Genomic DNA, 13,000 nt, shown 5'->3' with positions numbered 1-13,000 from the left:
GAATAGCAACTATAGAGAATGGGTGGATAAGGATTAAGTTAACAAGGAGCCAGATTTTTCTCTACACCCAAATGCCTGTATACTGTATATACCCAAATGTCTTCAGCAGATGCTGTCTTGCCTCAGGAGTGTTGTTTTATCAGCATTCCGCCCCCCCCCGGGGGGGGGCATGCGGCCTTTTGGATACTCCCCTGTTCCTGAGGCAAGATAATACCAACCTCCAGACTGTGAAATCTGGTTATGTAGCCTAGTCCTCAACAAGGAAAGTAACTAAGACATGTGTCTATCCTTTTTCCCCAAAAGAATCAGCTGGGAAAAACATAAGAGAAGAAAAATGTAATTGAAAAACTTATTCTTAAGTAGTGATTTAGAAAGCCAAAGTGTGGCACCAGGTAACACTACATATATTTTATTTTTATTTATTTATTTATTTTAGTTCTTTTATTGGTACATTTTAGGTATACAGTTCATTTACATTTATCATTGGGTGTTTGTACCTGTACATGATGTATCTTGGTTCTTATTTTTTTCCCCATTACCTGTGCGCCCTTCATGCCCTCCGCCCTTTCCTATTTACATAGATTTCATTTCCATTTTTTTTTCTTTTCCCATAGTTTTTCCTTTCCCTTTTTTTCTTTCCCCTTCCCCTCCCTTCACTCCTTCATCTTTGGACCTTTTTTCCTATTTCAAATTATCAATTATTCATTTTAATCATTTTAATCCTTGTTTACACTATCAGTTTCTCACACCAGAGAAACTATTCGGTATTTACACATGTGTGTCCTATTCATTTCACTTAAGAGTATGGCCTCTATATGCATCCATTTAGCTATAAATAACTCTAGGTTTTCATTCTTTATGGCTGAGTAGTACTCCATTTTATAAAAAAAACACATTTTCTTTATCCAGTTTCCAGTTGATGGGCCCTTGGACTGCTTCCAAGCTTTAGCTATTAAAAACTGTGCCGCTATGAACATGGGTGCACATATATCACTGTGGTATGATTCTTTTAATTCTTTTGGGAAGATACCCAGCAGGGGAATAGCTGGGTCAAATGGGACCTCTAGCCCTACTTCTTTGAGGTATCTCAATACTGACTTCCACAGTGGTTGCATCAGTCTGCACTCCCACCAACAATGGAGAAGGGTTCCTTTCTCCCCACAACCCCGCCAGCATTTGTTATTGGTTGATTTCTTGATAGCAGCCATTCTTTCTGGGATGAGGTGGAATCTCAGCGTTGTTTTCATCTGCATCTCTTGAATGACGAGTGATGTTGAACATTTTTTCATATATTTGTTTGCTGCCTTTAGTTCTTTGCCTGAGAAATGTCTGTTCATTTCAGATGCCCATTTTTGAATTGGGTCTTTGAATGAGTGAAATTGAAAATGTAATAAAATATTTACCAACAAAGAAAAGCCCAGGTCCAGATGGCTTCACTGCTGAATTTTACAAGACATTTAAAGAAGAACTAATGCCATCACTCTTTAAACTCATCAAGGAAACTGAAAGGGAAACAATACTTCAAAATTCATTCCTGAAAGCAAGTGTTACTTTGATTCCAAAACCAGGGAAAGACCCAACTCAAAAAGAGAACTATAGGCCAATCTCCCTAATGAACATAGATGCAAAAATCCTCAACAAGATACTGGCAAACAGAATACAGAGGGGTATCAAGAAGATCATACACCCTGAACAAGTCGGATTTATCCCAGGGATGCAAGGATGGTTCAACATTCGTAAATCAATAAATGTAATACACCATATTAACAGAGTCAAGGACAAAAACCACATGATCATCTCAATAGATGCAGAAAAAGCATTCAACAAAATCCAACACCCATGATAAAAACCCTACAGAAAATTGGAATAGAAGGTCTTTAACTTAACCTGATTAAGGCTATCTATGAAAAACCAACAGCCAACATCATACTAAATGGTCAAAAACTGAAAACTTTCATGCTAAAATCAGGAACAAGACAAGGATGCCCACTATCACCACTCCTGTTCAATATAGTTCTGGAAACATTAGCAACACTATATATATTTTAAAATCTGTGTTCTTGAAAATCATTCCAGCAAGTATGATCAGAAACTTATATCTGTTCTTTCTTCACACTGACAGAAACAGAGTAGGTGGTAGCCAGGTGAAAACTGATAAAACCAAGAGTAAGATCAACAGCCCATGCCAAAGAAGAAACTCTGAGTCTCCATTTCCAGGACTTCGGCCATGACCATGGGCTTTAAACCAGTCTACTACTTCCTGCAGGTCAAACGGCTGAGGCTCATAACCAAGCTCTATCTTGGCTTTCTTTAGGCTGAAGTAATGTGTGACACCAGTTTTATAAACTTCAGTGCGGGTGAGGAAAGGCTGGAAGTTGTAGAGTCGGCCAATGATGAAGTGGGACATCTCTGTCAGGAAAGCAAAGCAGTAGACCAGGGTGAGTGGCAGGCGGGTGGATGGGAACTTGTAGCCCAGGCCCTCAACCAAAGGCCGGAAGAACTCAAAGTTGTTCACTGGTCTGCCATCTGAGATGAAGTAGGGCTGCCCAGAGGCAGTGTGGCCCTTATCAACCTTCAGGGCCTCTGAGGCTAGAATGTGTGCCTGCACCAAGTTATCCACATGGACAAACTCAACCAGGCTGCTGGGGTCACCATACACAAAACTGAACAGGCCCCTCTCAATGTAACTCACTATCCTGGGAAGGTGCCTTTGTTCTCCAGGCCCATAGATGCCAGCTGGTCTCAGAGCACAGGTTCTTAAGACATTATCTCCTGTCTCCAGGGCAGAGCCATTTGCCTCTAGCACCTTCTTCTCTGCAATAGATTTGGTCCGAGAGTAGTGATCAGGGTGCAGGTGAAGCGGCAGGTAAGGCAGGGACTCATCTCCATTTCTGATGACTTGGCCTCCAAAGATGACATTGAAAGTGCTCGTGTACACCAGTCTGGGAACCCCTCTCCTGCAGCAGGCCTGCAGGACATTGTCGGTGCCACCCACGTTGACTTCCTCAATCAGGTTTTGGTTCAGTTGCTCCCGCCCCGACATGCCATAAGAGGCAATGTGGAACACACATGAGATGTCTGAGTCCTGGAAGGCCCTCTCCACGTCAGAAAGGTGGCGGATGTCTCCAAGTACAAACTTCATTCCTTGTGGGATGGTCTGAGCAGGGCTGCTGATGTCAAACAGAATCACACGGACTCCCTTCCGGCTCAGCGCACAGCCGAGGCTAGAATGAGGGCCATGGAAAGTTAGAGCAAGTCACCCTTATGCTGTGCCTGGTACAGTGTACAAAATAATTGACCAGCCAAGATGAGGCTGATCCAAGTCTTCTTGCCTCCTCCTGAGTCTGTTATTTATAAGTTCACAAGTCTTATTTATTTAAATTTTATAAAACAAGAGTCCTCTTATCTACTTAAATGATAGTGACTTAATTGTGAAAGAATAACTATTATTTTAAATTTTCAGTGATGTGACTACCACTCCTCAATTTGTTGGATTTACAAAGAAGTTTCCTTGATATGGAATATATCTGTGGTTCTCAATTCCAATGTCTGGGGAGTGGACAACATCATTCATTTCTGGTTTAATACTACCAGAAAATTTTTCCACCAACTATAGGTACAAGTAAAATAATTCTGTGGGCATATCCTACAGGTGTACTGACCGGAAACCAAAGTAGCCACCTCCTCCTGTAATGAGGACAGTTTCCTTTGGAGATCTTTGGGAGTCCATATGTGACAGTTAAAAGATAACTGGACCTGTAAGAAATAAGTATGCAGTATTATTATGATTCAAATGCAAATACGATTCACCCCAGTTTTGTGCTCACACAAACAGAAACGCATTTGGGGGTGCTGCTGAGAGTACAGCGCTTGCCTAGCACATGCAAGGCCTTGAGTTTCATCCCTAGAACAATGATGAAAACAAAAAGGGTGCAAAGGCCATGCACCTCAGATCTGGGTTCTGGTCAGAGCCCTGTGACATTAGCCACACCTGTTCACTTCTTAGGGTTCAAATTTCTTCTCATGCAATGCGGGGACAGTAATATCTGTCCTGTCTGACAAGGTCGATGTGAAGGTAAAATAAGATAATATCCCTGAGTGTGCTCTAAAAACCACAGAGCACTTTTCAAATGTAAGCTACTACTGTTAATTCTTGGAAGGCTAGAACATTTTTGCAAAGAATTCATTCAAATTTGGGAGAAAGAAGCCTTTCCCCCAATGCTCCAGAAAATCAAAGACAGAACCCTAAAGAAGGCTGCCAACATCTTTTACTTAAAGTGGCTCACCATAACGTGCCTTGATATGGCTTTATTAACCCCATACTTATTTTTAAAAGAGAGGAAAAAACTCCTTTATGTAGCAGCCTACATCTGTCATCCCAGGGGCCTTGCAAGTACTTCAAGGGCAAATGCTCATGGATTTTGGCATCCTGCTTCTCTCTCCGTCCTCACTGATGTCTTCCTAACCCCAGTCCTCTCAGGGCTCTAAGAGCTCCTTCTCTCAAATGCAAAACAAGCAAAAGTGTGCTGCCTAACTCCTTCCATGTAAGGAGAGAAGCATGCAAGTCCTCAAAGGCACTGGGGATACACATGCACGTGTGCGCACACACTCACCCACATTCACTCACTCTCGGGTCAACAGACACTCAGGTGTGGTTAGGCAGGGAGCCTGCAAGCAACCAGGAGTCTGCCCACTGCTTCCTCCTAGTTGGGGTGCCCACACCTGTAAGTGGACTTGAATGAGAGAGAGTATGTAGCCAGGTGCTGGAGGGAGAGGCCTGGGCTGGGGCTATGCAGGATGAGGTGCACATGTCACTAAGAGATGTGAATGTGAAGTCAGGTGCAGGCACAGGAAAAAACAAATACAGAAGGCAGGAACTCCGGGCAGATGTCCTGCCTTGCCCCTAAAGGGTGATGTGAACTTGGGCCAAAAACACTTAGCCTCTCTACCTCACTTTTCTCTGCAAGTTGCATGCCGTGTTGTTACAGAAGCACCAAGGTTTCTAAAAGAGCAGCAGGGCACAGTGGGAAGAATAGAGAAGGACAGACAGGGCTTGCTGCTAGGTGCCAGGCAGCATGCTGGGCACTTTACATGCACATGAGGAATCTAATCCTTTTAACAGTCCTATCAGGAAAGTACTACAAGCATCCCCACCTTTTGGCTGAGGAAAATACAGCACAGAGAGGGTAAATAACTTCCCCAGCTTTCCTGGAGTTACACTAAATGGCAAGCTGGCCAGCAGTCCACACTCTTATGCCTCAGAACACAGACTTTGAATGAGGAAAGAAAATGGACTCCAGGGTTCATTTCCCAGTGGTATAACTTTGGATCAGTAAATCACTCTGAGCCTGTTTTTTAATCCAGAAAGTGTATCTGATGAAAAGCTCAAGGGTTTATGAAAATCAAGCAGGTTAAAGTATTAAAAAGTCCCTCTTAAAGGATCTGACATAGTAAAGGCATTCCACAGATGTTGAGTCTCAAGTTTCCTGTTCTTTAATCTCTAAAGTTTAGAGATCTGATGTGATGACATTTCCATATACCATGATTATATCTCTCAAAAGCACAGGGTTACAAAGAGTTCAACAAGTTCTGGGTACCAGTGTAAAGTGTATCAGATTTCCAGTGAGGCTAATCAGGTCATTCATGCAGAAGTATTGGTGTGTTGACTGAAGAAAAGGTTTACCACGTGACAGCCCTAGCGGCCTGAGGGTATTGGGAGTGAAAAATATTAAGCAAACAATAAAATGTTGTAGGGATGATGGATGGACTCCAAAGTTTCCATTAAGCAATTGCCACAGGTGCGCTCACACAAAAAGGTGTGAAGACTGATACACCTGCATGCCTTTAATATACCTGACACTGACATTACAGTTCTGTTGTCTTTTTCTTTTGGCAGTGCTGAGGATCAAACCCCTGAACCCAGAGCCTCACCCATGCTAGGCAAGGACTCCACCACTGAGCTATAGCCCCAGCTCTGTTTTCTGAGGCCAGAATGCTCCCATTTGGATTTGGAGTGGCCAGAAAACCAGAGGTAGACAGCTGCGCATTTAACACTCACATGACTTCAGTATAAATGTAGTTCACAGGCCCAGTGGGTATCGATTACTGATATTTCAATGCACATTTCTGTCACCTCCATGATATGGTCTCAACTGCCCACTATACTGCCATTAATATTCTACACTCCAATCTCACGGAATTCTTCTCCTTTGCTTAAAGATGTCAAGTGATTAGTAATGCCTGTTTTCACCACAATGTGACTCAGGGGTTCCGCAGGTCCTCATGGGGCTGCAGCTTCCTCAATGTTACTGTCTCCTCAGCTGTCCCCTTCTCAGAGAGGCTTCTTCTCATCCTATCCAAAGAGCTCCCCTTTACCCTAACTGCTTCACTGTTTTCTTTACAGCACATGTCACAATCTAAAACTGCTTTTGTATCATTGATCTCCTTCCCATAGAATATAAGTTCCATGAGAACCGAGCCTGCCTTTTTCATGGGCCCAGATGCTCAGTATTTGCTGAAATTATGGGTGATAAAATACATCCAATTTGGTAAAACTGTGATGGGCACAAATTGCGCGGAGATGTGTAGGTGTCTAGGAGCTACTGTTATGCATATCATCTAGTGCTACCATTTTAACTGAGCCTCCTACAAAGTATTAAGCTATGGAATGGATGAGGCGCACAGCTCCAGAGGTGGGGCTTCTATGTTCTGGAGCTCATGATGAAAGAGAGAGGCTTTTGCAAACACCTAAAGGACAAGATGTGTTAGCTTTTTCTGTCTTCCGTAACAAAATACCTGAGATTAACTGATATGAAGGAAAGGTTTATTTTGTTTCACCGTTTCAGTCCATGATTAGTTGGCTTGTGTTTTGGGGCCGAGGCAGCATACCATGTGGAGAGCACGGAGTACAGTGAAATAGCTCACCTCAGAGTAGCTGGGAAGCAGAGATTGGAAGGGCCCGGGGTCCCAATATCCCCTTTAAAGCCATGCCCCCACTGACCTAACCTCTTTTAGAGCCCGCCTCCTAAATGGTCCACTACCTCCCAACAGCGCCCTAGGCTGGTAACCAAGCCTTCACCTTAGGAGCGTCCGGGGGACATTCGAAACCCAAACTGTAACCCAAGGCAGAAAGTGACAAGCAGCTTACTGTTCTAAGCTGGTACAAATGAGTGCTGTGGGAACTCCAGGATGGGGGCTGGGGATGCTGACTCTGACAGGCAGGTCAGGGGGCAGAAGAGTGAGCCCAGAGCTGGGCCTGGACCACCGGCGGATTCAGGTAGGCTGAGAGGCAGTGGAGAATTACCACAGACATGAAGGTGTATCCCAAATGAATGGAAGCACCCCAGGGAAGGCATGTCAGATGAGTGAAATGATGAGTCCACTGTGGCTGAGGTGTGAACTGAAGCCACAGCGTACAGGTGGGCTTTGGGGCAGGACAGGCTGGGGCAGCTTTGGAGACAGCCTTGCCTGCCCTTGTGGGAAGTGTGAACTTCATTCAGTAAACAGGAGGCTTTGTAGGCTTACAGCAGGGGACTAGCATGAACCTTTGGTCCTTGCTGAAGAACAAAGCTTCCCTTGCAGGAGGGAAAGGCTGGAGGCAGGACAGAGTGTAGGCAAGGGGTGAGTAGGGTCTGGGTTAGAGGGCCTAAACACCAGTGTGCTCAGCTGGAACCAGGGTAAGGGGGCCAAGAAACTGAATGAGGCTGTAGTGGGCAGTGTCCAGGTGAAGCTGGAGGAAGGGGGTGGCATAAATGGAAATAAGGGTTCTGGAGATGTTTTATCCAGTTAATAGATTTGTGACTAACAGAATGACAGATAACAGGGTCTAGGATATTCTTAATACCTCCACAAGAATTCCACTGCAAGGGAGCTAGAAAATGGATGAGATCTCCAAGAGCCCAGATAACAAAAATTCCAACAGAAATACTTCTAATTATTATTTTTAAAAAATCACAGATTTCAGTGCAGTCACAAGACTGCGTGTGGTCACGGCTCACAAGTGCATCAATCATGTTAAGAATGTGCAATTACAGATTAATGCTTCAGAAACCTGGCAGGCGGATTGATGCTACTTCTCATTAGCTTCCAGTTGGTTCCTTTGATCAAAGGCAAGAATGTGCATGACTGACCGGATCAATAGGTCAGAAAAGAAAAGGAAAATCCAGTGATCGAGCAAGTGTCATGGTTGAAATTTAAAATGTCTCCCCGAAGTAGCATGTGTGCAGAGGTGGGGCTTTCAGGTGACTTAATGGTGAGACTCTAACTTCAGCAGTAGATTAATCCATCAATGGCATTATTGGGAGCTGATGAGAAAAGGAGGTAGGGCCCAGGGGACAATTTTAAAGGATATATCTTGTCTCCTTCTCTCTCTCTGGCTTTTCCCCTCCATCTCTGCTTTCTGGCTGCCCTAAAGGGAACAGTTTTCTTTCCCCCACCACACCCTTCCACAGTGATGTGTCTGCCTTGCCTCAGGTGTAGAAGCAATGGAGGCAGCTGACCATTCACTGAAACCTCTGAAATTATGAGTCAAAACAAATCTTTCCTGTTTTAATCTTTCCTCTCCCACTTCGGCTCACTGACAGACTGCTGACTGACACAGCAAGACAAAGTAATGAAGAGGAGCCTGCCCTCAAGGTTAATAAAACCTTAGGGCACCAGCCATAGTGCCAGAAAGAGCTATCACTTCCTTCCTTGTCTTCTATATCAATAAACACGAAAATCTCAGCAAAACAGGCATGGGAAGCTGAGGCAGGAGATCTTGATTTTGAGGCCAGTCTGGGCTACACAGTTCAACACAAGCCTCATCATATAGAGAAATCTTCTTTCAAAAAAACAAGCAAGCAAGCAAGGAAGCAAACAATTTTAGCAAACACCTGCAGAAAACCCCAGGAAAGTCTCACAATATGCCAGAAGGAAGAAAATCGGTATAATTTTTCTTCAACCAGTTCCCTCCTATTTATACAGGTTATCATTTCTATTTTATTAATTAGTTTCCATCTGATTCCTCCTACAGCCTTGCACTCAGACCTGCCTTTATAATGGCAACCGTCTGAAGTCTCTTCTAAAATGTGGCTTTGTTCAGTAATTGCTTTCCTGTCAGGGCAGTGGAGGATTTTGTCTGACCTGAGCTGTCATTTTAGCAAAAACAGGTTAAAGTTAAGCACATGATCAAGCAAAAGGAATCTTAATTACAAACAGGGAAATAAATGAGATTTAAAATCTTCCTGACCTCTTGATATGCTAAGGTAAAGTGAGGGTAATAAAGCTGACATCCCACAGGGAAGTTAGGAACAGAAATTAATAAAAGATGACTAGGAGTACTTTAGATTTACAAAGACTTAATTAAATGCTAAGGATCAGTAATAAGAACCTTAGATTATGCACACAGTTCCCCATCCCTGGGAGTGCAGAGCCATGATGCCACCAACCCTCTGGCATTATAGAGCAATGCAGAAACAGAGGTGCCATTAGCATCTCATCAACTTTAATACTTCTTTCGCAAAAATAAAACATTGCTCTCTTCACTATGAGGAAGAGAAATACATCTCCAGGTGGCATGTCCCCTGTGATTGGGTGCTTTAACTTTCTGCAGAAGTACTTACCAGAGGTAAAAGGTGATTGTTCTTATTGTGTTGAGTCCTAGAAAACATGTTGAAGCTACAGGATTTATGAGATGATGCTGATTGCATTACACATGATGGGAAAAATTACTTATTTGTGCTTCACATAATGCAGTCAAAGTAATCAAGATGATGTAGCTAGAGATGATAGAGAGAAAAACCCTGATATGGATGAAAGGGTTGTTAAGCATAAAACTTAGCAGGCTGAACTTGTTTCAAGGGAAGTTAGCTAAGAGCTCTGGGTGAAAAGCTGGTGTTCAAGGCAGGCATCAGCATTTGTTCACTGTTTCCAATGTAACAGTGGGTGACAGGGAAGCTATCTGTAAATCAGGCTCACCACTAGGTTGTAGAAGATCTTCTTGTCCAGCTACCCACATATTTATTGCACAAAAGGTCCTTGCAACTCTTCACAATGCTGGCGACAAAAGGAACTAAACAATTTTACAATTGATATTTCCCACCTGTCTCCCAAACTACCATGTGAGCAGAAACCACTTCTCTAGGAATATCTGTAGGGAATATCTGTAAGGAATATCAGGCAATAATTAAATGGGACAGATACTGAGCAAGCTTTTCAAGTGTCCCTTTCTGCCACATCTGCAAGGAGGAGCACAATACTTGTACTTTCTCCCCTCTTAAGGTCAGTGTGTCTGCCACTTCAACATATGCAAGTAGTAGCAGCTGCCTTTTATTGAGCATGTACTCTGTGCCAGGCATTGTGGTATGCTCTGTCCATAAATTATTTCACCTGATGCTCCTAACAGCCCTTAAGATGAACCTCAACTGCTGGTCCCATTTTACAGATGAGAAAACTGAGGCTCAGAGAAATAAAGTGATAACTCCAAGTCCCACGCAGAGTAAATGGTAGAATAGAGATCCATACGTGGACTGGAATCCAAGTGTCTGTGACCCCGCTGTTTTTGCTGACCCGAGCCCTATGTGTGCTTTCCCAGCTAACACCTTCCAGTTCGTGGATCAAGGAGCTGCCACATCTCCCATGAGGTAGACGGAAGATGATGCAGGGTTGACTGCTAGGTTGGAAGTCAGAGAACTTGGGTTCTGAACTTGTCTCTTCCACCAGCTCCCTGTGTGTGACCCTGGGCAACTCATAAAACCTCTCTGGTCCTACTTCTTCCGCCCTAAAATGAAAATACTAACAGCCACAGCTACGTTTATTATTTTTAGGCACTAGGCACTTCAAAGGTTTACCATTTATGCTTCAGGACAATCTCAAGGTTGTTATTCTATCATCAGCTTTCCATAGATAAAGAAAATAGCTCAGAGGCCAAGAGCCTTGCGCATACACAGGTCTTAAGTGGCTGAACTGGATCCTGCTCTGTCTGGCCCCCTCCATCCCCTTGGTACTTGGGATTGAACCTAGAATGTCCACACTGACTACATCCTCAGCCTTTCACTTTTGGAGACATGGTCTCACAAAGTTGCTAAGCTGCCCAGGCTGGGCTCAAACAGGGGATCCTCCTTTTTATCACAAAGTATAAAGCCTCACAGTAGAGTTGTGACAAAGCCTTGTTCACTCAGATCGTTATCTTACCACCTCCTCAATCACTGTCATACCTGGCACCTAGGCACTATTACTCGTCTACTGGATTTTACTTAGATTGAAAATATTTTTTTTCAAGAAATAATCTATTTTAAATGGAAACTTCACATTGCCTCGCTAAGTAGGAAATCCTAATAATTATTTGTCATAAAGAGAAGGTAATCTCTTCCCCCAAAGTGCGATGCAAAGGAAAGTTACGAATCAAGTCCGGCTAGACAGTGAGGAGAGCTGAGAGGGGGACCTACTGCCTTGAAGGAGAAAAAACAAAAGCAAAGACAAAACCAAAAGCTAAAGAAGAAAAAGAGGAGCGCCAGGGCTTTTGGCCTCGGCGACATTCTAGAGAGCCACGCTGAGCCGCACCCTGGAACCATAAAGGGAACAAACACTCAGACGTGCTGCTACCGACCCCACCCCCGGGGCTGCCACCTGTCAACGCTGCAGCCCTCCAACCCGGCGCACTCACAGTGGCGGTAGGTGACGGCGTGAGACAGGAGCTATAAAAGGTGCGGCGGCCCAAGCCTATTGTGACACCCGCCTCCCCCAGCTCGGACTCAAAAGCCGTGGGACCGGCCTCCTGGAGCCACTTCCGGGCCTCTCTAGGAAGTCCGGAGGGCTTGGCATCTCTATGTTACCTGTGCTGGGGCAGTGGATTCCCTCTGTGAATCTCCACTTCTCCAGGTCTCGTGTTCCAGAGTGGCAGGAGGCCTTTCAGGGTCACCTCTACTGCTCGTCCCACCTCCAATTTTGGCTTCTAGATTTTCACCTCTGTCTTTGTGCCCCCCTCAGTGCTGAGTGCAGAGCTGATTAAAGGTGCCCAGGTCAGTCAGTATTGCTTTGGATGAGTGAATGGATGGGTGGATGGATCCTGGGTGGGATGGATGAGTGATAGCTCTATAGACTCATGAATATTTACTCTCCACGTTTCTTCTAAAGTTTATTATCTCCAAGTTTCCATGTCTATGTGTGCGTATAGTTTTCCTATGGCCTTGATTGTCCCTGTTTGTCTAGATCTACTTGTCTGGTGGCCGGGTAAGTAGTGATGCCAAGATGATTCCTTTGTTGCTGAAGGGACCAAGGACTTAAAAGCCAAGTGAGAAGAAAATTTAGCATTCTTTGTGGGCCTCCTTTTTCTCCTCATTAGGATCATGGTTCTATGGAAAGTTGCACACTCTGTCTACACCCCATTCCCTCAATGGGTGCCATAGAATGGAGCCCTGGACGGGAGGATTTCGTTTTGGTGACTTGAAGAATGGAGATTTTGACTTCATGTGCTGCTCTTGCCGATAGAACTGGTATCACATTCAGATGCAAAGAGGCTCATAGGAATTAAGTCCTTTACTGCTCAATTGTCACTGAGAATACAAATAAAGCCATAAGGACACACTGAAGGTCTCAGACACAAAAATGAAGGTCAGGTAAAGAAAGTGAAGTGCTTGGCATTGGCCTTTCCATAGGATCCTGGTTTTCCTGACTGTCCTGTACTCAGCTGTGATCCAGCTCTAAGTTTTAGGAGACGAGACAGTATTGTGCCAGGTGACCTTATGGGATAGCTTTGCTGTGGCTACTCAAGATATATAAAGATTAGAGGAGAAGGGGAATGGGACTCAGTGGGTGGGAGACCAATGATATGCTCTTGAGACCAGCAACCAAGGAAGAAAAGACTGCTTGAGGATGCAGTACAGAAGAAAGATTGTGTGTGGGAAATTCCAGGATCCTCCCAGGGTACCCAGATTTCCTGTGTGTTGATAAACACAAGAAGTGGTGAATTTATTTTTTTAAATTTTATTTTATTGGTACATTTTAGGTATACAATATAATG

General features: G+C 44.1%; 1 protein-coding gene across 5 annotated transcripts; it reads right to left on the bottom strand.

Annotated features, from left to right (window-relative positions):
- Window positions 1–393: 393 nt before the first annotated feature.
- On the bottom strand, window positions 394–11,774 carry Sdr42e1 (short chain dehydrogenase/reductase family 42E, member 1). 5 transcript variants are annotated; one of them, XM_004842790.4, is made up of 4 exons: window positions 11,645–11,774; window positions 9,603–9,758; window positions 3,663–3,756; window positions 394–3,224 (listed from the first exon to the last, which is right to left on the bottom strand). In XM_004842790.4, exons 3-4 carry the CDS (start codon window positions 3,728–3,730, stop codon window positions 2,111–2,113), a joined length of 1,182 nt encoding a protein of 393 aa, XP_004842847.1. In that variant the 5' UTR covers window positions 3,731–3,756; window positions 9,603–9,758; window positions 11,645–11,774; the 3' UTR covers window positions 394–2,110. The 5 variants fall into 5 exon arrangements, with proteins under 5 accessions (XP_004842847.1, XP_004842848.1, XP_004842849.1 ...); XM_004842791.4 differs by having other exon boundaries at window positions 9,603–9,782; window positions 11,645–11,733; XM_004842792.4 differs by having other exon boundaries at window positions 11,608–11,710.
- Window positions 11,775–13,000: the final 1,226 nt, after the last annotated feature.

The sequence above is a fragment of the Heterocephalus glaber genome, unplaced genomic scaffold (assembly GCF_053883595.1).
Source record: "Heterocephalus glaber isolate CG9 unplaced genomic scaffold, H.glaber_assembly_v1.0 deba00000071, whole genome shotgun sequence".
NCBI classification, from domain to species: Eukaryota; Metazoa; Chordata; class Mammalia; order Rodentia; family Bathyergidae; genus Heterocephalus; species Heterocephalus glaber.
The sequence above is the reverse complement of the archived record's forward strand: the minus strand, read 5'-3'. Positions and strand labels throughout refer to the sequence as shown.